At 36.1% G+C, this 25,726-nt stretch overlaps 6 protein-coding genes across 7 annotated transcripts; 3 read left to right on the plus strand and 3 right to left on the minus strand.

The window, feature by feature from the left end:
• Positions 1–65: 65 nt before the first annotated feature.
• Positions 66–4,336, minus strand: LOC109156196 (protein pleiotropic regulatory locus 1-like). Its single transcript, XM_019304078.1, has 17 exons — positions 4,071–4,336; positions 3,951–3,975; positions 3,695–3,809; positions 3,394–3,475; positions 3,070–3,132; positions 2,779–2,863; positions 2,321–2,413; positions 2,159–2,222; positions 1,939–2,024; positions 1,744–1,845; positions 1,541–1,624; positions 1,299–1,359; positions 1,150–1,216; positions 969–1,046; positions 819–883; positions 593–670; positions 66–460 (listed from the first exon to the last, which is right to left on the minus strand). The coding sequence occupies exons 1-17, from the start codon at positions 4,190–4,192 to the stop codon at positions 288–290; spliced, it is 1,443 nt and encodes a 480-aa protein (XP_019159623.1). The 5' UTR covers positions 4,193–4,336; the 3' UTR covers positions 66–287.
• A 1,830-nt stretch (positions 4,337–6,166) lies between these two features.
• LOC109156167 (AT-hook motif nuclear-localized protein 9-like) lies at positions 6,167–9,943 on the plus strand. Its single transcript, XM_019304032.1, has 6 exons — positions 6,167–6,885; positions 7,240–7,851; positions 8,265–8,332; positions 8,859–8,990; positions 9,129–9,290; positions 9,470–9,943. The coding sequence occupies exons 2-6, from the start codon at positions 7,434–7,436 to the stop codon at positions 9,698–9,700; spliced, it is 1,011 nt and encodes a 336-aa protein (XP_019159577.1). The 5' UTR covers positions 6,167–6,885; positions 7,240–7,433; the 3' UTR covers positions 9,701–9,943.
• LOC109156170 (putative ripening-related protein 1) lies at positions 9,921–11,013 on the minus strand. Its single transcript, XM_019304034.1, has one exon. It carries the CDS (start codon positions 10,590–10,592, stop codon positions 10,020–10,022), a length of 573 nt encoding a protein of 190 aa, XP_019159579.1. The 5' UTR covers positions 10,593–11,013; the 3' UTR covers positions 9,921–10,019.
• Positions 11,014–13,306: 2,293 nt separating this feature from the next.
• Positions 13,307–14,919, plus strand: LOC109156169 (LIM domain-containing protein PLIM2b-like). Its single transcript, XM_019304033.1, has 6 exons — positions 13,307–13,368; positions 13,499–13,801; positions 13,901–14,000; positions 14,150–14,175; positions 14,328–14,417; positions 14,558–14,919. Exons 2-6 carry the CDS (start codon positions 13,664–13,666, stop codon positions 14,852–14,854), a joined length of 651 nt encoding a protein of 216 aa, XP_019159578.1. The 5' UTR covers positions 13,307–13,368; positions 13,499–13,663; the 3' UTR covers positions 14,855–14,919.
• A 3,894-nt stretch (positions 14,920–18,813) lies between these two features.
• On the plus strand, positions 18,814–22,951 carry LOC109156158 (DEAD-box ATP-dependent RNA helicase 6-like). Of its 2 annotated transcripts, XM_019304011.1 has the most exons (10): positions 18,814–19,252; positions 19,373–19,433; positions 19,960–20,194; positions 20,363–20,601; positions 20,745–20,996; positions 21,078–21,258; positions 21,739–21,827; positions 21,900–21,973; positions 22,063–22,187; positions 22,565–22,951. In XM_019304011.1, exons 1-9 carry the CDS (start codon positions 19,023–19,025, stop codon positions 22,139–22,141), a joined length of 1,440 nt encoding a protein of 479 aa, XP_019159556.1. In that variant the 5' UTR covers positions 18,814–19,022; the 3' UTR covers positions 22,142–22,187; positions 22,565–22,951. The 2 variants fall into 2 exon arrangements, with proteins under 2 accessions (XP_019159556.1, XP_019159558.1); XM_019304013.1 differs by lacking the exons at positions 21,739–21,827; positions 21,900–21,973; positions 22,063–22,187; positions 22,565–22,951 and adding an exon at positions 21,370–21,386 and having other exon boundaries at positions 21,078–21,300.
• A 933-nt stretch (positions 22,952–23,884) lies between these two features.
• Positions 23,885–24,956, minus strand: LOC109155785 (actin-depolymerizing factor 10-like). The gene is made up of 3 exons (XM_019303433.1): positions 24,744–24,956; positions 24,374–24,639; positions 23,885–24,269 (listed from the first exon to the last, which is right to left on the minus strand). Exons 1-3 carry the CDS (start codon positions 24,744–24,746, stop codon positions 24,119–24,121), a joined length of 420 nt encoding a protein of 139 aa, XP_019158978.1. The 5' UTR covers positions 24,747–24,956; the 3' UTR covers positions 23,885–24,118.
• Positions 24,957–25,726: the final 770 nt, after the last annotated feature.

Here is a 25,726-nt window from a genome sequence, read left to right on the forward strand (position 1 = left end):
TACGCCAGACAAGTTTTCCTTCTTTTATAACTTATAAGAGTAATCTCACATTCAAGACTTGTAGATTGTAGAACAAAATAAATGGATTTTCAACCATCCTCTTATACTGGTAAGAGAACTATTCTTTCAAATACACATAATAAAAAGCTACGAATACAATGTTTTGGATTGTGCTTTTCTGTGGAGTATATTGTTAACACAAGTGCAACTACAGTCAAAAAGCAGCTGAAATATATATGGCCAACAATCAGAGAACGCTGAAGGGAAGGAAGCATAACAGAACGTCATCAGAAGCGGCGGATATCTCTTGGGGGCTTAAAATTAAGAGGGTGAGTTTCTGGGGCGGCATTATCATCCTCTTTCCACATCTTTATGGTCTTGTCAGCCTCACAACTAATAAGCCTTGTACCAGTTACATCATAGGTGAGCGCATAGATGCCAGCTTCGCTTTCCAATGACCCTGTCACAAGATACAGCAAATCAATATAGTATTTTCTGTATTTAAATAAAATTATATATATATATATATATATATATATACACATTAATAGACATTAATGGACTTGGTCAGAGCCTAGGGTAGGGGGCATACCAGGTTGAACAATAGTTTGTGATTGCTGGAAATTGTGGCCACTCCTCCAATCCCAGAACCACAAGCTTCCATTATCACCTTCGTACAGTAAAAGAAACAGAAATTGAAGGAATGAATTTCACCACAAAGAATAGAAATTGGACAGTACTCAGAGTTGAACAACCCCTTCCCCCTCTGTTGGAAATTTAACATCATGAAACTCAAATGCAAAGTTCAAAATTCTTACCTCCTGTAGCCATAACACCCTCGTCATTAACAGCCATTGCATTAATGATTGTTTTCTGCTGAGAACTGTAACAAGATAATGCCGTATTAGAAAACAATAATGCTTCAAAATACCACATAGATGAAAATTAGGGTATTCCACAAATCTTACAGCATGTTGTGAAAAAATTCTCCTTTGGGGAGGTTGAATTTTTTTATGTTGTCAGCGGAGGCAGACGCAAAAGCATCCCTAGAGCAAAGAAATGGATATCAGTCATATGTGAGCCCAGAAATGAGGAACTAAAGAGAAAGTTTGTTGAAAGGCTAATGAAAAAAAAAGTGCATATACATACTCCTTTGGATGCAAAGCCATCGCCCTCACAGATTTCTTGTGGTGTGTGAGTGTTGCCATAGTCTTACCTGCCAGGCACACACAATCATCACCAGTAACCATAAAAGTGAGTTAGAAAGTTAGACGGTGTCAATATCCATAAAATAATACCATATCTTAGGTCCCAGAATTTTATCGTTGAATCATGTGAACCAGTGATGACCTGAGGATCCTGAAAAGGCATAATTAAAATGTTGGATTAATTAATGTTAGCCCACAGATAAACCAATTAGAAAAAGTGAAAGCATGGCAATAATTATACAATTATCTGACCTAGTCTCAAGCCTTAAATGTGACTAAGCATAATTAAATGCCTCAATAAAAAAAAAAAATAGATGAGAAAAAAAGCTTACCATTGGTCGAGTAAAAACAGAGCAGACAGTGTTCTCATGCCCCGACAAAGCATGTATTTGCATCTTGCTTCTGATGTCCCAGACCTGAAAAATCATCAAAATAAGCAATACAGAATTTTATGACCAAATTTATAGAAATTCAAGTGGCTCAAATATAGCAAAAGTTAGAATACTGGATGGCATTCTTTTAAGAGACAACATACCCTACAGACAGAATCACGACCCCCAGTGAGCAGGACATCAATGGTGGGATGAAGAGCTAAGCAATAAACACCACTTAAATGTCCATGATAAGACCGAATCACCTATGACACAAAAAGTGTGACTATTATGTAAGCACATTCTTGACCATGATTTATACCAGAATGGCTTGATTCATTTCTTAGATCTTAACCAACCTTGTTTTGTTCTAGGTCCCAGCATTTTACTTGTTTATCATCACCGGCAGAGAACATGTAGGTATGCTTATTGCTAACAGCAAGGCCTATAAAGAGTGATAGTTGTTAATACTCTGCTGGAATTTTCTGTTCTTATTTTTGCCATGTCCAGTTAGCACCCAAAAAAAAAAAAGCATCAACAACAAATATTCCATAATACAACAAAATTTGTAAAACAAACCTCTTATTTGTTCAATATGGCCAGTAAGAGTCAGCTTTAGCGTTCCAGTTGCTAAATCCCAAATCTTGTACCACAATAGAGGAACCAAATAAATTTTTTGTTAGCATGTCCAATCCAGCCCCTGCCTGGCCCATACCAAAAAGATTATTTTGAGTTTCCTACCTTGATAGTCCGATCAGCTGACCCTGTACAAAACCATGAATTACTGTGGTCCACTGCAACAGACCGCACCCAACCCAAATGCCCACTGATCACCTATACATTAAAATAAATAGAAATATCAGAACAAAGAATACACTGCATTACCTATTTTCACAAGGACAGATGCAACCAAGAATATAATTTAAGCAAATTAAATTCAAACATGAAACATCCATCAATTGCCAATCATACATGAAAAGCTGACAACCCAAGAAAAATAACACAATAATGATAGGATAAGTTACACAAGAAGACTGTGTGTGTGTGTGTGTGTGTGTGAGGGGGGGGGGGGGGGGGCGGTGTTGTTATACCGCTCAGTCTATTGAATATGAGCAACAATCATACTTTTTAATCATTCTTACGGGAGAAAGTGAGTTGCAGATCTCCACCTCCCTAAGAAAGGAGCTCAAGTTACTTACCCTATAATTCTTCCAGGGAGGATGCCACACAGGACGTGGCCATTTACTTGGTATTCTTTCCATTATGGCAGCAGTAGAAAGATTCCTGAAAGAAGAACAAATAAAATAGTATTTTTTTCAGTATTATATAGGATGGCCTATATCATTTTAAACCAATGACTAAAAATAACCAACAAATTCAGAGAGAAGGTTGAACAGAAAATTCAGAATACAACAAATCAGGCTAATGCCTGATAATCCATCTAGTATAAGGAAAATACTGCAGAGAATATAAGGATATATGACTGCAACCTTTCTGATGAAGTGTGTTGTGAAGGAATAACTGCAGTACTTCTACCTGAGAACCCATCCGATCTGTAAATGGAAAAAAAAAAAAAAAAAAAAAAAATGACAAGTGAATGTGAATCATTAGAATCGTATGACTTGTTTTCCATTTCATATTGAAAGCATACATGAGACAAGAGCAACCTTGTTAGGACTTAGGAGGCATATCCAATGAAATTTAATACAAAGAACATGACTCAGGAACTAGAACAAAAGAACAAACATGGAATACCAAAAATAAAGGCAAAAAAAAACATAAGGAATGAGGAAAAAAAAAAAAGTATAACATACGCGCTCTTTGGTTGCAAAGATGGACCGAGAGCTAACTCGTTTTTAGGCACCCCCTTCTGTGGGTCTCTTGCATTTTCTGGACCTGCCAGGTGAGGCCAAATGCAATTAAAACAACAGAACCACCTTACTCATTTTAATAATACAGTTTGAATTTCTCTATGATAAATGGATCAACCCTGCCAAATCTTAATGGTTGATGTAGAAAGGGTAAAGGTTCTTTGTATATCATTCAACACATTCAAAACAGGTACCATGGCAATACCAATTAAAAATCTACCAAATCCAACAGGAAGAGCTATACCTGGAAGAGCAAGGGCATTTGAAGGAGCAGAAGCCTTTTGAGCTTGATTTTGGGCAGCTGCCTTTGAATTAGAATGAGCTGCTTTGCTTACTATAGCTCCATACTCAAGATTTAGCTTAATCATCAAGTGAAAACACACCCATAAAAATGCAGCACGATTTTGCACAAATCCCATAGAAACTAAACTAAAATAAATAAATAAATATCAGCATTATCACTAGAACAGAAATCTCCTATCTTATTATTATCAACTGACCTTATGACTTATTCGAATCTTCTTGCTGCAAGCAAAATAAACAAATAAACGAATGAATATCACAATTAGGGCTACAGATATGAAATAAATATGTGTATTTTATTAAGTTTGAAGGAGTACCTTTCCGGATCGGGAGGGGGAAAGTGGCCGTGGAGAGGAGAGAATATATCGAGAGCGCGCTTCAGAGATTTGAAGCTCAGTTTCTTCAGAGATTGCGGTTCTACTGGTAACTCCGAATCCATCTGTGCCCCTGGCTTTGCAGAAGCCTAGCTTGCGCCCTGAAGAACAGTGTCGACGCGGGGTTTAGCCGTTTAGGTTCGGCTGTCGCTGGCTGGGTTTTTCTTCTTGCCTGTGAATGCTCTTTTATATTTGGTTGGGAGGAAAGAATTATGGAGGGAATGAATTATAATTTTGTAGACATAAAATAGGTATTCAATTTACTTATTTGATATGGGGAGTACTCTAATTATTAGGAATGAAAATAAAATAATAGTATAAAGATTAAAATATTATTATGAAAATACATTTTAATTATATCCAATCATACTCCATTAGTCGTCACTTAAATATGAACACCTTTTTGCCATTACCATTAGACTGTCATACATAACCTTTCAATTGCATTATAACTCTTTTATGTTGTTTGCAGGCTATTATACAATAGTAAGATTTACTCCATGTACACCATCAGTAGTAATTATGAATTCTTTTAGTTACTTAAAAAATAGTTAATTCCAGCAAATATCATTTGAGTATAGTGATTTTTCACAATTGGTCTTCGTCTTTTAATTTAGACAATCTCGACACTTGACCATTAAAATCTTGTCAATATTTGTCATTCTGTCACAAGCTCGTTAAGTGAACGTCAAATGAAGGAGTAAAATCGTCCTTTCACATGCTGAGTGTATAATTCTTCGTCGTTCCCCTCTGTATACGCGACATATATGAAGATAAACAAAAGCTAAGAACATCAAAATATATAACATATCATAATAATCAATGAAATTAAGCAATTGAGTGAATAACTATAAGCAGAGAGAGGAACCCAAGTTAATTGAGCAACGTGGAAGGACTTAACTCCGGCAGGAGATAACCATTTAAAATTTTTACTTTTAATAGTCAAAATACCAAAAAAAAAAAAAAAAAAAGTACTCAGATTGTGGCTCTTTTTTTGAGGGGGTGAGGAGGGGGGAGGGGGGGGGGGTTGATATATGATATAATGGAGGGTGGGGGACATCTACTTCACTTATATGGTAGTAAAGGTGGTGTGTGGATAACATGCGTCACGCTAGCACCCTCTGGTAGTGAAAGCGGTGCGTGGATAACATGCATCATGCAATTGGTGCGTGTTGTCCACACATTACACGCTGTGTCATAGTTTCTCTGGAGAACATGTTCTCTATGGAGAAACTTCCTCCTCTCTCCTCCAACCCTTTGCTTTTCTCATTCTATTACCCCCCCCCCCACCCCCCCTTACTCCTTATCATATCATTTAAGATGCTCTAAAAAAGTGTAATAAGATTATAATTTGAAAATTTACTTATACCCTTACAAGTTGCTGACAAAGGCAGGATTACAATATTTGTTTTTATAATAACCATTATCAATGAATATATTAATAATGATGGTATCTTTAGTTCAATACATCTAACACTTTCATAGAAGTGTGGCAATCGAAAATTATGTGATCATTATTTATATATAATTGAAAGAAAGTTGATGTTAACCGGAGTTACAAATGGAACACTTCCACACTATAAGGTTGTGAAATTAGTTTAGCCATAAGATGACATTGTTATGACAAAAATTAAGTTATCAATGATAGGAAATATTTTCTAGAGATACCTCTCTATATGTTCTTTGCATATGTTCGGTATTCGTGTCAGGGTTGAATATCCATTGAAAAATATTTTATTCTTGAAGAGTTAGAATATATTATTTATTTAATTAATTATATGATTTTAAGTCGTTCAATAATCTATTTTTATTTAATTTTTAATTATTCATTTGTACATTTATGTGTAATTGAATGGGACCCTATTTGTTAAAAAAAAAATAATAACAAACAAACAAAAAGTTATAACAGTTAAAATCATCAACTAAATAAGAACCGAAATAATACTTGTTCCGGTTCCGATTCCATGAGAACCGAACCGCGGTGGGTATTTGCCTTTTCCATCTCATCTTCATCTACAAAAAAATTATCCATTCAGCGCCTTTTTTTGTCATTGCGGCTGTCACTCTCCGAAACGTTGGCTGCAGGCTGCAGCAAATGCTATTCACTCATCGCTCAGGTACCACACGATGACGCTGCAGATATGTCTCTCCCATCCCATATACCAACGCTCTTTACCCCTGCAGGAAAGAAAGAGAAAACACTTCGTCTTCTCTCTGCCCCACACTTGAAATCTCACTTCAATTCAGATAAGGACGTGCTACTACTAACTACTGTTCATTGCAAGTTCACCCTTCCAAGTTCCATCCCCACCACCTTACTCTTCTTTCTCGCACTCCTTTTCACCCATTTCCAGATTTTTTTTTTCTTTAGCTAAAAGATCTCGGTTTCTGTATAGCTGGATACACAACCATACTTATTCTGCTTCCATTGTAAATTTCAATTACATTCACAAGATTTGTGCTTAAGTTCCCCCTTTATCATGCATAAGGAAAGAAGTGTTTTTGCTCTCCGGGTTTGATTGTTGAGTGTTATGATTGTTTGTTCATGCAATGACATTCATTTCTTTAATGGGGTTCAGCTGTTTATGCTAGAGTGTTTTTTTGTGTGGGGATATTCTGAAGATTGCTTTGTGATAAAGGGTGCGTTTGGGATCGCATATGGTTGGATGAGAGTGGACCATACTTGGCCGTCCTATTTTCCTTTTTTGTGTTTTTTCCACATTCAAGCCTTGTCACTTCTCATGCCTCACCAAGTTTGGTAAGCTGTGAAATATCTTTGCCTTCTTGCTTTTTCAACAATTCCTCTTCTATGAGTTTGAACATAATTTATATGTTTCTTAATTAGAGTTCTTTGTCTATCTTCACTTGTTAATTGAAGAAACACTTGATACTTAGTTTGTTCTTTTGTATCTTCCCCCTATACTGTTTCAAACAAGCTTTATTGTTTATTTTCCTTGTATTTCACTGCCATTGTTAAAAGAAATCTATCCACTATAAAATATGCTTGATGGTTTGATTATCATGTGCATTTGAAGTATTGGGATTGGTATTCATCAACTAAGGGATTGCAAGAGAGTTATTGAACTCATATTCGTTTTGAAACACCTGTTAGGTGTTCAAGAATCAAGAGTCTTCATAGTTTATCTTATTCGAAGCTGCAAGTGTGCTAGCCTGGATGTTATGAAGATCAGGCCTTCTGTGGTTGAAGAAGAGTAGAGATTCTCGCTTTCTTGTACTCTGAAGTTTGGCCACTGCTTGAATTGGAGTCTATTTTGTTTGAGTTGTTCTGAAGAAGAAAATAAATGTATGGATCCAAGGGAAGCTATGACTTTACCTGGAGGATCAGCTCCCTATTATATGCAGAGAGGGATGACTGGGTCTGGGGCTGGTTTTCAGGGAACAATGAACATTCATCCCTCATTAACTGGTGTTAATGTCCCATTTCAATCAAGTAGTGGAAGTGGTTCAATTGGGCAAACGTTAATCATGGAGCCTCCTTCAACAATGCCACCTAGAGGTAGTTCTGGTGCACCAACTGCTATGCCACAGACTGAGCCTGTGCGCAGGAAAAGGGGAAGACCTCGAAAGTATGGAGTTGATGCCAAGGTTTCATTGGCATTGACTCCCTCTCCTTCATCTCCTGCAGCAAGATTAACCCCATCTCAAAAGAGGGGTCGAGGAAGGCCACCAGGGAGTGGCCGGAAGCAACAGTTAACTACTCTTGGTAATACACTCACTGGTTAGCTTTGGCATTGCATTTGAAAAGCTATGAGCATAAACTTTACATGTTCACTAGAAAACTTATACTCATCCATTACTTGACTCATAGGTAATTTCATTCATGTCTACATTGTCTGATGTTTCATACTGATCATTATATTAATCTTTTGAAACTTCTGATGTTTGCATTTGATTGCTAGAATGGATGAGTGTTTTATGATAGACAAATTCTGAACTCCAAAAAAAAAAGTATTTTTCAGGATGGATGATCATTGACTTCAGATCTTTATTTTATGTGTTTCCTAAACCAAGAATCCTCTTTGGACTATGATTCAGAATGTATCTCTCTTTTTTAAAATATATTTATTTTATCTTAAAATAAGGGGGGAAAAAACTCATGTTTCTTTGTTTTGATAGGTGGATGGATGTCTAACACAGCTGGAATTGGTTTCACTCCACATATCATTACCATTGCTGTAGGGGAGGTACATGATGTACTTGCCAAGTCTTACCATTAACCCCCCCCCCCCCCCACACACCCCACCCCCTCCCAAAACAAAGGAAGTGCATTAAACATTTGTGCATTTATGTGCATGCTTGTCTCGCCACTCTCATGCTCGTGTGCAAAATTTGTTGGGTCTGAATATTGGTAGGAATTGCCTGAGCCAGGAAAGCATGGTATCAATTGTCTATTTTTAAGGTGAGACTTTCAAGGTAAATGGAAAACATTGGACTGACAATGTTGATTAGCATAGAAAGTTATCCCAGGTTGTTTCTTATGAGTAATGTGTTCAAGACATTTGAAGAGGCTTTGTTTTTGGGTGGGCAAATGGTGCGCGAGTCTCTTGGCAATAGCATGATTTAATCCTGATACTGAAAGGATAACTCCTGAAAAAATATAATGCCACAACTATGCCTGTAGTTAGTCTCTCTGTCGTATGTCATGTATATATGCATAGTAAGACATTCTAAATGAGTGGCCAACTGGCCTGATATTATGAGTTTTTGCAGGACATCACAACAAAGATAATGTCATTTTCACAACAGGGGACAAGAGCTGTGTGCATCTTGTCAGCAAATGGCGCTCTTTCCACTGTAACTCTTCATCAACCATCAACTTCTGGTGGCACTGTTACATATGAGGTTTTAATTAGTTCAAACTGCGTGCCACTGCATTCTGATACTTTCTGTTGTAGGATACAATTTGTTTTTTCATGTCTTAGTTCAAATCTTGGAGTCCCGAAACCAAGCTTTCTGACTGCTGCTGTTTGTCCTTTACAGGGCCGGTTTGAAATACTGTCTCTCTCAGGCTCCTATTTGGTCAGTAACAGTGGTGGTCCATCGGGCAGGATTGGTAGTCTAAGCGTAGCTCTTGCTAGTCCAGATGGTCGCGTCATAGGTGGAATAGTAAGGGGAGTCCTCATAGCTGCCAGCCCTGTTCAGGTACTCTTTGCGATGCTCGAGAAGCTAATAGTCTGGGAATTTTGCTCCTTCAATATTATCGAGTACTTTTAAAGAAAATTAAGTTACTGGTTTGTGAGTTAAAACAAGGAAAACCGAAAATGTCTTTACTGCAATAGTTCAATGGGCATATACTCAATTGAGAAGTTGAATGACTTCAGGTAATAGCAGGGAGCTTTCTATGTGTTAATTCAAGGGCAAAGAGCAAAGCCGTAGAGAGTGTAGAAGGCGCAGGACGTTTGGATAACCAGACTATTGACAATTCTGTATCTCCCAGTAATACTCAGCAGAACCAGAATCTGAACCTGGCCTCTTCAACGGGCGTCTGGCCTGGTTCAAGCCAACTGGATTCACACGCTTACCACACTGACATTGATTTAATGCGGGGATAAAAACGTCAGATAGCAGGCAGATGGGCTGTACATATTGTGCTGAAGCCAACGTAGTCGAACATCTCCAGCTGCAACTTCTTGGACTAATCACAACTCCTTTGTAAGTTAGGACCGTTATGGTTTGCAGTTTGACAGAGAAATCTAGTGTGTTTTATGGTTTGATTATGTTCTTTGCTTTAGTTTGGACAACATTTATTCTGTGGGCATATTTTGATTCTTGAAATCCAAAAACTTTTTACTATTTATTATCAGAAATCATCAAACACAGACACACACGTTTACATATAGATAAATACTGCAGAAAACACAATATATAGTTTTAGGCGTCGGTCCAAGTGATTTGATGCTGTCCTTCATTCTGATCTAAGCCTAAGGCTTCCCAGACAGATTTAGATGCATCAACAATGTTGTTGCGACAAGGTGGCTGATAATCATGTTCATCATCACACCCCATTGTCGAGTCACACTCATCCACCACCATAGCTGTCACAGTCCTTCCATTAGCACTTATCTTGATGAAATTAAGGCATCTGTCCCCTCCACTATACCATCCAGTTGAAAGGGCCACTACATGCTTCTCATCAGAGTGGTAATGGTTGTCACACTCTGATGGCCCGCCACCATCTCCCCCTTTCTCAAAGCTGTTCAGCGTGAGAATCGCCCTGGTCTCTCCCATCACACCGGGTGAGCATTTGTAAGTAGTATACAGTTGGCCTTGTTTGCAACAGTCTGAACCGTTCTCTTGGTTGCATTTCCCGGGAGGCGGCTTTATGCCTCGTATCTTGCCGCTTGGCTGGCAGGCCTGCAGCCTGCCAGCAGCTAAGCAAGACTGTGTTAGAGAGGCAAAAGCCAGCAACACAAGAAGAAATGTGCCTAAGCTGGAGGTTTTCATGGTATTGTTATTGGTTTCTGTCTTCTGTTACTGCAGTGATGAGATGGTGAAAAGAATGGTCATCCAACCGGTTTATATACTTGAGTTTGGGACCAGAAAAACCATAAAAATTGTAATTCTTTTCAACTTGGGTAGTATTATATTCTTCCCCGTTTCCCAATTCAGCTTTACCTTCACGGCATTCTTTGATAGCAACAACCTTAATTATGTTGTTCTGGGAGACAGGATGCCAAATCTGTGGTCAAAAATGGAGTACAATTCATTATTTGTGTTGGGGAGTACTCCAAAGGAGGACATGTCAAGTACAATAGTTCAAACGAAATGACCCAAAGAGGTAACGGTGTAATCAAAATTGAAGAGAGTTTAACTAGTCAAATCTTAAATTTTGCTTCATTAGAAAAACAAACCCGAGCTTAATCAATATTGGGAGTAGGTTTTCAGAGTCATGTATTTTTTTATATTGGCTAAGCTCTAGTGGCTGACCTACACTGTTCATGTTTGACTTGCACTCATAGACGGAGCCAGAGGGGGGGCAGGGGGGTCAGCTGCCCCCTCACCCCACCCCACCCCACTCCACCCCTACCCTACCCTATATTGTATATAATATGTATATATAGTACATTATTTATATAAGTATTATAAAACAGATTATATAAACAAAAGTTGTGATAGACAAGGTGGTAGCTAACATGTATGAGTTTTGAAATGGCTTGGGTTTGAGTCTTTGTATTGACAATGTCACAGCCTTCTACACTTTTTTGATTAACACAATTAAATTTTGGCATGATATATATAACTTCCATATAACTTTCTTTATATTAATAATGGAATGTGTAATTTATAATGCATTTTATATTCGAATTGTTTTATCAAATTAATTATGTTTCATATTTTGTTATAAATATTTTTATAAAATTTTAATATGTTTTATTTTTCGCTATATCCAACAATATTTATTGTTATACTTTTTAAGTATTTCATTTTTTTTAAACATTCTTTTTTATTTTAATTTTTTTTCCCTCACTAAAAAAATTTTCTGAATCCGCCATTGAATCCATCATTACTTCTTTGCCCCCCCTCAACATATTTTCTGGCTCCGTCCCTGCTTGCACTGTTATAGATTTTGAGTCCAACAGCTGGGTTATAAGTTATAACTGTTCAACCATTCAAGTCTGATTAGTTGTAATTATAACTATTTTTCTTTAAAAATAAAAACCAAATATAGATATTCGATCATTTAACTGTAATTAGTTATGGTGATAACTATTTTTATTAGAAAAATAAAAACCAAACATATATAGAAATTGAAAAGGAGACATTTATGATCAAATTAGTATTATCAATTAATAAATTGTTATTATCATCCAAGACACTTAGACACAACTTACTCGTGTCAATCAAACTATTATATATTATCACAAAGTAATGTTCAAACGTGCTAGCATCTTTTTACTAGGTATAATTTCAAATGACCTTACTTTGGTTGATATATGAATTCTTGATTTGATTCTTTTTATAGGTTAAAAAAAACTGTCGATTTTTGGAAAGCAGCAAAAAAAATCTTGAGATAACCTACTTGAATTGGTTAGACAATTAGCTTAACAACTACACTCTGCCATAACAGTTTATGGCCTCCTCATTTTGAATTGATTCCCCCTTGGAATGCACATTTACTTAGCAATTGCGAGCTTTCCTTTAAAAAAAAAAAAAAAAAAAAAAAAAAAAAAAAAAAAAAAAAAACCTTGTCTATATCTTCAAGACTTCAACACATAATATGACAAAAATAGTCTGCAAAACAGCAAAAGTTACTGTCATGGAATGTCAGCTTTTGTATATTTCCATTGTAGGATCTACTGTTGTTGTAAAATGGAACAATGTTCTTGGAAGGGTATCTGTGGAAGTTTCCTAATTAAAGTATGTATTCCACGTAAATGAAAGTTCAAATTATAATTAAGAATGCATATTTGCTTGTATTCTATATTCATCCTCATCAGCCCCCACCTGTCATGTACCATACAGCTAACAGCTAAAATTGCAGAGAGCTGACAGGGAAAGATTGTAGCCTTGTAGGGTTTCAATGTTTCAATTTCAAGACATGAAATTTGGTTCTTAAAGCACTGTACTGTTCGATCTTGTGAAGGAACACAGAAAAGACATCAGGTTTAATTTTCAAGAATCTCCAAGAATGATCAATTCATTGTACTGTGTTGCTTTGATCCAAGAATCCCCTACTCATATTCAATCTGCAGGCCCATTTCATTAGACAAAACAAACTCGCATTCATCATTAAACAGAAAAGATAAAAAGATGTAAATCATGAAGAAACATATTCTTGTTTCATACTTTGTATATTCTTGATCATATTATACATATTTGTATACATCTTGATTCAAACTTTGAAGAGGAAAATGGAATTGAAGGAAGAGTTTCATGCAGCAAATGGACTGGACAGGCCCATTTGATTTTTGCAGGTTGTACCATCTGGATTGAACAATTCTATAATCAATGGAAGGTCCAAAGAAATGCAATGGAAGAACACAAGAAGGCAATGGCGAAAATGACTTCACAGCTAGCTAGCCAATTGTGATCATATATCCATTGACTTTTAATTTGACGAAGATTTTATCAAATTAATTATTAATTTTTTTATATATATTTTACCAAAAAGAATATAAACTTTTTTTTTCAGATTTTGGTATTATTTTTTAGTGCGGGCCGGGCAACGTACCATATATGATATGATGGCAGCTAGGGTAGCATACATGCAAAGTTTAAGGTACGTATTGGCCTATTTTCACTCTATTCCAAGAAAATAATGTCCACTCTTTAATTTGTTCCTAATACTTGGATCTCCAATCACGTGTCCAAGAATGAGCGGTCAATATCTGAGGTGAACGTACATACAGGTTCAGACCTATAATAGGAAGCCACAGACAAGAATTTTATTCTTAATCTCAATAACCAGGGCAGACAACAAGACACACTAACAACTCCAAGAGAGTTACGTTATTGAGATTCAATCACGTTGGTCGAGGAGAAAGACAGACAGACCAAAACATACATACAAAAAAATGGCTTCATTCACCGGAACCTTGGACAAATGCAAGGCTTGTGACAAGACTGTTTACTTTGTCGATTTGCTCTCTGCTGATGGATCTACCTTCCATAAATCTTGCTTCAAATGCAGCCACTGCAAAGGCACCCTTGTGGTACGTTCAATTCCTTGAATATATATAATTCATTTTTTGATGAATATTGTATATATATATATATAGGTAGAAATTAAATTACATATATAATGTTTGCAGATGAGCAACTACTCTTCCATGGATGGAGTCCTCTACTGCAAGACTCACTTTGAACAGCTCTTCAAGGAGTCTGGGAATTTCAGCAAGAACTTTCAGACTAGTGAGATCAGAAACTAACACACCCTTAATTAGCTTCAATTCATATATATAATTAATTAATTTATAAGAATTCCTTCTCTTTTTTCCTTCCTTCTTTAAGAATTGCGATTATATTACTGATCATTAATTTATTAAATTGACATTAAGCAGCAAAGCCTGAGAGAGAGAATTCAATGGTATGTTTCAGCCTTAATTGCTTTAATCAAGATCATATCGATCAACCAATATATATATATATATATATAAATTAATTAAACCGGGCGGGGGAATTGAATTAATTAATTTGTATGGATGTATGTATGTAATGCATGTTGTTACTGAACGACAGACAAAGGGGCCAACCAAAGTGTCTGCCATGTTCTCTGGAACTCAAGACAAATGTGCTACATGCACCAAAACTGTGTATCCTCTGGAGAAGGTACGTAGGGTTTAATTACACTACAAGAAAAATGCACAACGACAACAGTTTTTTTATAAAAGTATTGTATTTTATATAAAAGACAACAGTTTTATCTGAATTGAATTGAAGAAGCTAATTAAGCTAGTATATAAATGCAGGTGACCATGGAAGGGGAGGCGTTCCACAGGTCATGCTTCAAGTGTGCTCATGGAGGGTGTCCTCTCACACATGCAACCTACGCATCACTGGATGGAGTCCTCTACTGCAAGCACCATTTCGCGCAGCTGTTCATGGAGAAGGGAAATTACCAGCATGTCCTTAAGGCTGCTCACAGGAGGAGTGCTTCTGCTTCTGCTGTCTCTGTTGATACTCCCGCCGCCCTGGCTTTGGACCTCGCAGCTGACGACGACAATGACGAACCCGCAGTTGAGAAAATACAGCCAGACTCTGCCTAATTAATATCATATCATATCATATATGTTTTCTCATATATATATGATGGAACCAACATATTTGTTTCCATCGTTTTCAATTCCCCTTTTCAATTCGCTTTTATTTTGTTTTCATTCAAATTCTTTTTAACTTTTGTCTTCCAACCACACTTATATTGTTGTTATGAAATATATCATTCTTCTTATTAATTAATCAATTCTTCCTGCATATCATATATATTAATTCTACTGAAACTCTATAAAGGGATGAATGGTATGGATCGGAGTTTAATTTTGCATGTTCATCATTACAAACTCATGTTATATACTTATATATATATGACTCTTCAATTCTGCATGACTTGAGGACTTAAAACTACATACTGACCCTTAATTTACTCTGGAAAATTAAAGTCCTAGCTGTAATGGGAATGGAGCTGAGGATGGAATTTCATTTAAAATGCAAAAATGGAACCTATTATATTGCTGCTGCAATGCTGCCTTTAAAAATGCTTGCATTTTATTTTTTTTTGAGGTATTGAAGGTTATTAAATATAGATATGTATTTGGGTCCAAGTCTATGATCTGCTCCCTCCTGAACTTGCCCTCCATAGCAGGTTTGAATCATAAACACGAATAGGGCGCCTGGAAGAAGTGAATACAGAAATGTTGCACCTAAGAAAGAAAAACCACCTCTATTATTGAAAGTCGTTCTCCCCAAATCCGACTTTCATGTTTTGTAACAGAGACCCTGGTTATTCACAAGTTAGAATATATTTGCTATAGCATCTGTATGGATAGAAATTAAAAGAAAAATGAGATATATTTTAATATTCAACAAAAGAGAGCCATAAGTCTGTAACATTAAAGCCCTAGCGGAATGGAGCTGAGGATGGAATTTCATTTAAAATGCAAACCTATTATATTGCTGCTGCAAATTGCAATGCTGCCTTCTGTAAAAATGTTTGCATTTTTTTTTTTTTTTTTGAGGTATTGGAGGTTATTAAATATAGATATGTATTTGGGTCCAAAGTCTTTGATCTGCCAATTCTCCTTAGGGGCTACTCTCCTCTCCAATTTCTCTGCTTCAATTTTCATCAGATCAATCCTCAACACACAATAACCAACAACCAACCGAGGATAAGGAGCAGTAAACTTCTAATTGTATTCCCGGAACAAAATAGCTAAAAAAAAAATAATTAAAGGATTTTATTAATCAAGTCAAAATGATTATAATGATCAAATTAATGAAATCAATATGTGGTCTAATAGTATCCGGGTTGGACTTCCATTTGGAAGGTTACGAGTTTGAGCCTCAGTGGTGTGTAAAAAATCATTTGATAATTTTCTATCTATAAATAAAGTATTTGTTAGTTGATAAGTATTTTAGTATTTATTAGTTGATGAGTAATTCAATGTCAAACTTCAGCAAAGGGTGAGAAACCGCAGGAATTTTTTATTAAAATTTGAGTAATATATGAAATATTATTATTTTTTATGCCACACAAAAATATATATCTAAATTAATACTTATTATTAAAATCTTAGTTATGTTGAAATATATTTTTTAAAATAATGATATATAAAATTTAAAAGAAATCATAATTGTAGGATTCATATTATATTAGAAGTATAGTTTATAATTTGGACACACACACACACACACACACACACACACACACACACATATATATATATATATATATATATAGACTTATGTTCAAATGTGGTCGCGCCTTAACGTGTGGTCGTTGTGACCGTTTTAAAAAAGGCATCAATAGTGTTAGGAAAATGCACAACAATAAAATGCACAAATGCACCACCAAAACACACAACACACCCAAAAAAAAATGCACCATACATCCCCACACCTAATTGTACATTTTCAAACATTGTGTGATGCTTTTATGCATACATAATTGTGTGTTTTGGTGATGCGTGTATTTTTTAGTGTATTTGTGCATTTTTTGAGTGCATTTCCTAGCAATCTTGGTGCATACGTGCATGACTATTGGTGCGCCTGCACCTGAATTAGAATATATATATATATATATATATATATATATATATATATATATATATATATATATGGAAGGGATCAGGTGCATTTGTTGCTTCCCGTGCGGTTGTGCGGTGGATTAATGTGCGTGAGGTTTATACTTAATGTGCGTGAGTGTTATGCTCAATATGCTTGAGATTTGTACTTAATGTGCGTCATGTTAATATGCGCGAGTTTTGTACTTAATGTGTCAGAGTATTGTGCTTAATATGCGTGAGATTTGTGCTTAATGTGCGTGAGTAATAAGAGAATTTTTAACAATCTGGAATTGAAGCAAACAACAGAAGTTCCAGATTCTCGCACCAAGATCGGTCTGCATAGACCATTGATAAGGATAGAATTTGTGTATTCACTTTGGGAAGCTTTTATTTCATTGTAAACATCAGTAAAGCAGAGCAACACACTATTATATGTCGTTATTGAAACTTGAAGATTCAAATCTTTCATCTTGGATAGAACAAAAAGAGCATCAGCAACCATCTCAGATGTCGAATAAGCACAGGCCAGCATATTCCATACCACGTTATGAGCAACCCAATAATCGAAGTTATTCTGAAGCAACTCACAGAGTGCAGGTACTAGGGATGGGGAAGAAGCTGATATCCATATTTTATGTTGCATTTTATACATTCATGCACATTAAGTACAAATCACAGGCACATTAGACACAACACTCACGCACATTGAGTACAAATCTCACGCACATTAATAACCGCACAACCGCACGGAAAGCATTAAACCGCACTGGAACCTTTCACTATATACAATGTTGCAAAAAACGTTAGGCGCCCCCTAGGCGCCGATTTTTTATTTTTATTTTTATTTTTTTAATTAAAAAAAATTATATTGTTCAAAAGATTGTTTAGAAACTATTTACAAAAGTGGTTGTAAAATTGTTCAAAAGATTGTTTAAACCATCTAAATACATAAAAAACTAAAATTAAGAGCTAAAGAAGCATTTTTTTGAGAAATTAGTGGACCAAACCGCCTTCGGCTGTTTGCGGTGTATAGATCTCGAAAAAATACACGATTTGAAAAAAAAAATTTGTCCAAATCAGACAACCGAGTCAAAAGTTATGCCTTCCGAAAGTTTTTCGACATTTAAAAAAAATAATAAAATTCGCCGAACCTTGACTATATATATATATATATATATATATATATATATATATATATATATATGTTCAAATGCTGATGGCGCGCTCAAGTGAAATATGCAGTGAGATGAGAGACAAAAAAACGCAATGACAATTCAATCATTTTTCATATGGGTCATACTTAAGGTGCGTAGGGTTTTTACTTAAGGTGTGTAGGTCTTGTGCTTAAGGTGCGTCATGTTAGTTCTTTATGTATGTGGTTTCTGTGCTTAAGGTGCGTCACTTATGCAGTTGAAAACTTATGATGTGTAGATTTTGTGCTTAAGGAGCGTATGTTTTGTGCGTAAGGTGCGTGGTTTCTATGCTTAAGATGCGTCAATTCTTCAATTGAGAACTTAAGGCGCGTTTTTTGCTGAAACTTAAAGTGCGTTGGTCTAAAGCTTTAAGTGAGTGCTTTTTCTTTTTAAGGTGCGCAATTTTCATTCTTAAAATGTGTCTTTATACTGTGAGGGTCGCATAACGATCTCCGGGTGTTCCCCTCCTCTTTATTTAAAAAAAAAAAAAGTGTCTTTATAACAATTGGTGCGCTATTTTTTATAAACGGAAGGTGCACGATGTTAAAGCTTAAAATGCGTCTTCCATTTTAAATTGAAATTTATTATGTTTTATTTATTATATTTTATTTAAATTTGAATAAAGAAGTTATTGAAATATAATTCTCGTACCAAAATCTTCCGTGACCATGTCCATTTGCACTATTGGATACAATGACCAAATTCCATAATAAATTATAAATAAAGTGTCCATTTTGTAATTTTAAAAAATCCATTCGACGCCCTAGGCTTGGTCGTTTATTCGTCTTCTATTCTTCTTCATCAGTATAATTTTTATTTTTTTTCCTGAAGCTTTGAATTTTTTCAATCGAAGATTCCCTGAAAGGAAAACTATAATTCGAAATTCGCAGATTTTGTCTTTATTTGAAATTCGTTGACTTTTGGAGCTCTGGTTCCCGGGGACTTTGGAGTGAAATCTAGCGATGCATTCCAGAGCAAGATATCCGCCGCCGGGGATGGGCGGCGGGGGACGAGGTGATGGCGGCCTGAACTCTAATGCCAATCCTGCTTTTCAACCGAGAAACCCTCACCAGTACGTGCAGAGAAGTCCATTACCGAACCAGCAGTGGCTCAGAAGGAACAACCAGTTGACTGCTGATTCCGCCGTTGATGAGGTTGAAAAGACCGTACAGTCTGAAGCCATTGATTCGAGGTAAGATTTAGTTTTTCTTTCTGGTGTTATACTCATAGCTGTTTAAAAATCGAGTCTGTGAACTTTAATAAGCTCAGTAGAAGTGAGTTGCGAGCTTACACAAATTTGCTCCTTATGCAGTTCGCAAGATTGGAAGGCGCGATTGAAGTTACCTCCACCTGATACACGCTACAGGACCGAGGTACAATTGCAATCAAATGAATCAATGAGCTTTAAGCGGTCTCTGCGACCATTGTATTGTTTAGTTTCTTCCCACACCGGGAAATTAATCACCCACCAAGGCATTTAGAATAGCAAGTTGGCATTTTTCACTAGAAAATTCTGGCTTTGGGTGATGGGCTGTGAGAAAAGAGTAGTCTTTATTGCCTAGATGCTATAGCTTGCTCATTTTGCCTTGCATTTTCTTGATCTTTTTGATTGATCCCAATTTGTGTTGTCTAGCTTCATGTGGGTGCATTTTGTTCCTTTTAGGGATATGTATGTGTTCATTTGCTTCCTCTTTGTTTTCCCAAGGTTCAAAACTTATTCTATCATTGTAATTAGGGTGCTTTTTTAATTTCTTGTATCTCATATAAAATTCATTGCTTATGGAAGTTTGTATAAGAGGCACTTTGTCACTCTTCAATATTTATATGTATGATCATTTAGTGACTTTTATTGCCTATGTCATATAAGTTTATTGTGGTTTAATAGGATTTTATTTACAGGATGTGACAGCTACTAAGGGGAATGAATTTGAAGACTATTTTCTGAAACGCGAACTGCTCATGGGGATATATGAGAAGGGATTTGAGAGACCATCCCCTATCCAGGAGGAGAGTATCCCAATTGCCCTAACCGGAAGTGACATTCTTGCTAGAGCAAAAAATGGAACTGGAAAAACAGCTGCCTTCTGCATTCCTGCATTGGAAAAAATCGATCAGGATAAAAATGCTATTCAATGTCTGAATCTGAACCTTTTGAATCAGTTGCCTCCCCTTATCTATCTTAATATCATTTCAGTTGTATTAATATGCATTGATTCACTTGCTTCTGATTCTGAATTTCCTTTACGTTGTAATGAGATTTATTACTCACCTCCCTCATAGCATTGTGCCTTTAAATGCACAGGTATTATCCTTGTCCCAACTCGAGAATTGGCTCTGCAGACATCACAAGTTTGTAAAGAACTCGGGAAGCACTTACAAATCGAAATCATGGTTACTACTGGGGGAACTAGCTTAAAAGATGACATTATGCGTCTATATCAACCAGTTCATTTGCTGGTGGGAACCCCCGGAAGAATACTAGACCTTGTAAGAAAAGGAGTTTGCATTTTAAAAGATTGTTCAATGCTTGTTATGGACGAGGTATGAAAAGTCAGGGCTTTAATTTTATTTATTATTCCTATGATTCATTAGTTAACAGTGGCCTCTTTTCTTTTTTCTGTTTTTCACCTCCAATGAAATGAATCTGAAAACATTCTGATGGTGTCTGCTCTTATGTCTTTCAGGCTGACAAGCTTCTATCACCAGAGTTCCAACCATCTATAGGGCAATTAATACGGTTTTTGCCTGCAAATCGTCAAATTTTGATGTTTTCAGCTACATTCCCAGTTACAGTGAAGGATTTCAAAGATAGATATTTGCAGAAGCCCTATGTTATCAATCTGATGGATGAGCTTACTCTAAAGGGTATAACACAGTTTTATGCTTTTGTAGAAGAAAGGCAGAAGGTTCATTGCCTGAACACACTCTTCTCAAAGGTTAGTCTCTACCTACAGTTTTTTTTTTGTTGTGTTTATTTTACTTTCTTGAAAATGATATATCCTAACATGTTTCTACAGCTTCAAATCAACCAATCAATTATTTTCTGCAATTCGGTAAATCGGGTTGAGCTTCTGGCCAAGAAGATCACAGAGCTTGGCTATTCTTGCTTCTATATTCATGCAAAGATGCTTCAAGATCATCGGAATAGAGTATTTCATGACTTCCGCAATGGTGCCTGTAGGAATCTTGTTTGTACTGGTATGTTACTTGTACCCACTTCAGAGACCACATCTTTAAACTTCTTTCTATTTATTTTTCTTTTCATTATTTGTTTGACCCAGCTTATTTTAGAGCGTATGTGTTCCAAAAAGCAGAATCTGGGCCAAGCCGTAAACTATAAAAGAGGCTTCTTATAGGCCAAATAAGAGTAAAAAAAAAAAATCTTTTTCAAATTTCAAGAAGCTCGTGAAGCTCTTCAAAAATCTCTTTTTTGAAGAAGCCATCAGTTGTGCTAAACAAACACTAATAAATTTTGTTGAGGTTAATTTCCCATTTATAATTATGGTTAAGTCTGCCTCCAAGCAAACATCTTATGATTTATCTGTTTATGTCCATAAGCCATAATTCCAACTTTAATGACTTGGTTATTACATTCCTACTATGAAGTTTTCTTTGTGATGACTCTAATGTAATTCCTTATTATTTTCTTCCCCCCCCCTCTCTGATCTAAAATTACAGATCTCTTTACAAGAGGAATAGATATTCAAGCAGTCAATGTTGTTATCAACTTTGATTTCCCAAAGAATTCAGAAACATATCTACATAGGGTATGCTGATTAGATCTCTGGCTAGTGTATATTTGAATGTTATTTTGTTTTTGAGGTTTATTTTAAATGCAGGTTGGACGGTCAGGGAGATTTGGACACCTTGGCCTAGCTGTAAATCTGATAACTTTTGAGGATCGCTTCAATCTGTATGCTTATACAATGCCTTTTCCTTTATAATAGCTTGCTGGTTTTTAACGTGCTTCCCTTTTTAATTTCTAATGTTTTGCACCTTCAGCTATAGAATTGAGCAAGAACTTGGAACTGAGATCAAGCAAATTCCTCCACATATCGATCAAGGTATATACTGCCAGTGATCTGTGATGGACGCTTGGATTGAGGTTACCGGTGGTGGTTCCAGAGGTGAGACTTACAAAAGAATGAAATTGTACTATAGAGTTAAGTACCGAGCTCCAAAAAAAAGAGAGATTAACAATGAACTCTTTCTTTACTGCATCCCATAATTGTTGTCTCATTGCTTTTGGCACAGAACTTTTGGAAAATAAGTTTCATTTTTTAACGCGTAGCTTGTGATATACCTAAAATATCCTTTAGGTGATTATTAAATGTGTCATGTGTGTGTGGCGCAAGCATATTGTCCACTTGTATTGTGTAAGGGACACTGGGAAAATAAATGAACTAAAATTGTACTTGTCATTTTCAAATTAGACAAAGTTACTACAATTACTTTTCTTATATCATGGAAAAGATATGTTAACAGAAACACATGTTTCGTGCAGAATTTGGTGAGCTCCTTTCTGTGAAGGTACCTAACGTCTTAGGGGGCTACTTCGAATGGAAACTGCGCTATCAGTCTTGGATTTGTTGCGCTTCGAGAATCCCACTATCCCGGAGTACATATATCCCAAAACAGCTGATTGGTTTAGTTATTGTGAATGTATGATTGCTGCTGACTCTGTTTTTCACAAAAGAAAAAGTGTTCTCTCCATGGCCTGTATGATCATACTCATAAAGGGTTGATGACTTCCCCCTTTTATGTGCAGTGTGTTTCAGATCTTTCTTTATGCTTGTAGGCATCAATTTGTAGAATTATTAGTGATGACTGATGTTCTCCATTGAACATCTTCAATGAGTTATCTATGGACAAATATAAAGCATCTCTGTGTGTTCTTGTGCTCTCTCCTATGTTGTCATGTCATATGATGTTTTAGAATTTCTTCACATAGTTGCATGGTTGAAAAAATCACATAATTGCATGGATGAAAAAATCGCTAGGCGCTCAGGAGGTGTCTAGGCATCCGTGTAATTTATTTTTTTAATATTTTAAAAAAAATTGTTTAGAACATTTTAATTTTTTAAGATTGGATAATTAAAAATTATTTAATACTAAAATATTAAATATTAATCTAAAAAATATCCAAGAGTTTGAAAATTTAGAGTTATTTCACTCAAAACAATAACTCATTTAAAAAAGTAAAAAAGAAAGGAACAATGGTTAATTGGTCGAGGCGACCTAATCAGTGTCTAGAAGGCCTAGGTGGTGGTATCTTGGAGGCTTAGACGGCACCACCTAGACCATCAATTATGGTGATGCCTAGGTGTCGGTGTCTAGGAGGTCTAGACGACGCTTAGGTTGTCTAAGTGATCAGCCACCTAACCATCGATTATGGTAATGCCTAGGTGTTGGTGTCTTAAGTGATCAGCCAACACTAGGCAGGCAACCATCGATTAAGCTAGGCGCCATCGATTAAGCTAGGCGGACGATCATCGATTATGATGATATGCTAGGCGGGCAACCATCATCTAATGCCTAGGTGCAAATTAATCCGTGCTTAAGTGAAATTTTTGCAACATTGATAATTGTCGGATCATCTAATGCCTAGGTGCAAATTAATCCGTGCTTATATGAAATTTTTGCAACATTGATAATTGTCGGTTAGGCATCTCCGATGCCCTTCACGTAAAGGAGTTATCTTCCATTAGAAACGGAGGCAGGGGCATGCAAAATACAGAATGGTAATATGGTATAAAAATATGATCTATTATTAATTCAGAAACAGAACATAATACATCAAAGGTAATACAAGAATGTTTCAAAATTCAAAAACAACTAGATGGAAAAGAAAAAAAAAAAAAAAAAAAACCCAGAATGGGGATATGCTGATCTCATCCTCAGCACTAACACAATCATCAATAGTCAGCCAAACACAACCCAGATTGGCCATAACCATGGAGATGCTTATGAATAGTAATAAAGTAAATAAAAATGCAATTTTTTTTGGGGGGAAAAGTATGTTTTGCAAGTATATAATATGTATTGAAGTAAAACACGTTTAGTGTGCCCTCCCCTTAAAGATATCCAAGCTCATCTCACTTGGATCAGTTGCCTGCAACTCAACCTGAACACCATCCAGTTCTCTCCTGAATTTGTCCTTGGAGGCTGCGTACACCATCTTGTTCCTCACACTTGCTGTTTCTGGTGCCCTAATTAATCCAAAACAAAAAGATAAAGATATAATAGCATATCCCCATTACTGTGAAACTAATCAAGATCGAGTAGTATATATAGAGGTTAGGTTGAGGGTTACCATGCAATGAAGAAGATCCTGCTCCTCTGGCAATTCTCTTGGGTGGTGAAATCGTAGTCGAAAACAGCAAAACGACAATCATTGGAGGGTAGGCTTTTGGTGAAATCATCATGAGTCTCTTCATGAGTCCCCAGTTTCTCAACCACCACAGCCTGCCCAGTTTCATCAATCTTGAAAACGATGTATCTGAAGTTCCTCTTCGACTTCAGCTCCATGAACTTCAGTTTGCATTCGTCGAACACGCCAACCCCAGATGAAGAATTCGCCTGCAAATGCACCCATTATCCAAATTCATCATTACACAACACAATAATAATCAAAGAAGAAGAAGAAAGAATGAATGTTGCAAGCTAAGAGGAGCATAACATACCATTTTGTGTGTAGCGATTAACCTTAGTGAGCTGGTTTGCGGGGGGTTTTGAAAAGAAAAAGGGGAGAGAGAAATTAGGGTAGGATCCTTATTAGCTCGGTTGTGGAGGGTTAATTATGATGAAGCTAAGAAATGTTGTATAGGCTGAGAGATCTTTCAGGACATTTTTTAGGGAGAATGAAGCTAAAGTCTCGCAGGTAGGCTTGCACTTTCACCATGCACCTTTCTTTTATTTTTATATTACTATATATGCATCAAACTTGTAGATTTAAAATCCTATATTCATGAATCACCCCTTGTTTTTTCTTCCTCCTTGAAATTCTGATGCGTATGTGTTTAGTATCCAGTGGTCAATATATGCCACATATGAAATGATTGGTAAATACTACTTTTACTATAACAGAAATAGTTAGTTATATGTGAATTCAAATGTAATTAATTATATTATTAAATGAAGTTCTAAAAATTAGTAATAATAATAATAATTATCTCAATATGCACATAACTAGGAGATAATACAAATAATAAACAAGTTAGAGGAGTACATTAATATCGATATAATGATATATTACATTCACATATTTCTTTTAATCACATTTTATCATATATTTTCCACCCAAATGATGTACCTAGAATTTTAAAGATCCCCATCCCTCGAATTATGAGGATACATGGTATTGGTATAGAGTCCCAAATGGGTGCTATTCAGTGAAGAATGGGTATAGACGAATGGTGGACACTTATAATACTACCTCATGATTTGATAAATGGGACACTCTATGGAAGCTTGGAATCCCACCAAAATGGAAGATGTTCCTGTGGAGAGCTATGAGTAATAACCTACCCACTACCACAAACTTGCTTATAACGAGGGTAGAGATTGATCCGATGTGTGCCATGTGTGGTTTAATGCATGAGGACACAATGCACTCATTAGTTTTGTGTGATTATGCAAAAACCATTAGGAGCCAATCTAACCTTCC

The sequence above is a fragment of the Ipomoea nil genome, unplaced genomic scaffold (assembly GCF_001879475.1).
Source record: "Ipomoea nil cultivar Tokyo-kokei standard unplaced genomic scaffold, Asagao_1.1 scaffold2704, whole genome shotgun sequence".
NCBI classification, from domain to species: Eukaryota; Viridiplantae; Streptophyta; class Magnoliopsida; order Solanales; family Convolvulaceae; genus Ipomoea; species Ipomoea nil.

Excerpts from the sequence above, each read along its gene's own strand:
- LOC109156196 (XM_019304078.1), bottom strand. The coding sequence starts at position 4,192 with ATGGATTCGGAGTTACCAGTAGAACCGCAATCTCTGAAGAAACTGAGC. Across the intron at positions 3,976-4,070 it reads CCCCCTCCCGATCCGGAAAG|CAAGAAGATTCGAATAAGTC; the intron begins GTACTCCTTCAA and ends TTTTGCTTGCAG. Across the intron at positions 461-592 it reads ACAAACTATTGTTCAACCTG|GGTCATTGGAAAGCGAAGCT; the intron begins GTATGCCCCCTA and ends ATCTTGTGACAG.
- LOC109156167 (XM_019304032.1), top strand. The coding sequence starts at position 7,434 with ATGGATCCAAGGGAAGCTATGACTTTACCTGGAGGATCAGCTCCCTAT. Across the intron at positions 8,991-9,128 it reads GTGGCACTGTTACATATGAG|GGCCGGTTTGAAATACTGTC; the intron begins GTTTTAATTAGT and ends TGTCCTTTACAG. Across the intron at positions 9,291-9,469 it reads TAGCTGCCAGCCCTGTTCAG|GTAATAGCAGGGAGCTTTCT; the intron begins GTACTCTTTGCG and ends GAATGACTTCAG.
- LOC109156170 (XM_019304034.1), bottom strand. The coding sequence starts at position 10,592 with ATGAAAACCTCCAGCTTAGGCACATTTCTTCTTGTGTTGCTGGCTTTT.
- LOC109156169 (XM_019304033.1), top strand. The coding sequence starts at position 13,664 with ATGGCTTCATTCACCGGAACCTTGGACAAATGCAAGGCTTGTGACAAG. Across the intron at positions 14,001-14,149 it reads CAGCAAGAACTTTCAGACTA|CAAAGCCTGAGAGAGAGAAT; the intron begins GTGAGATCAGAA and ends GACATTAAGCAG. Across the intron at positions 14,418-14,557 it reads CTGTGTATCCTCTGGAGAAG|GTGACCATGGAAGGGGAGGC; the intron begins GTACGTAGGGTT and ends ATATAAATGCAG.
- LOC109156158 (XM_019304011.1), top strand. The coding sequence starts at position 19,023 with ATGCATTCCAGAGCAAGATATCCGCCGCCGGGGATGGGCGGCGGGGGA. Across the intron at positions 19,253-19,372 it reads TCTGAAGCCATTGATTCGAG|TTCGCAAGATTGGAAGGCGC; the intron begins GTAAGATTTAGT and ends CTCCTTATGCAG. Across the intron at positions 21,974-22,062 it reads TTTGAGGATCGCTTCAATCT|CTATAGAATTGAGCAAGAAC; the intron begins GTATGCTTATAC and ends TTGCACCTTCAG.
- LOC109155785 (XM_019303433.1), bottom strand. Across the intron at positions 24,270-24,373 it reads AGGATCTTCTTCATTGCATG|GGCACCAGAAACAGCAAGTG; the intron begins GTAACCCTCAAC and ends TGGATTAATTAG.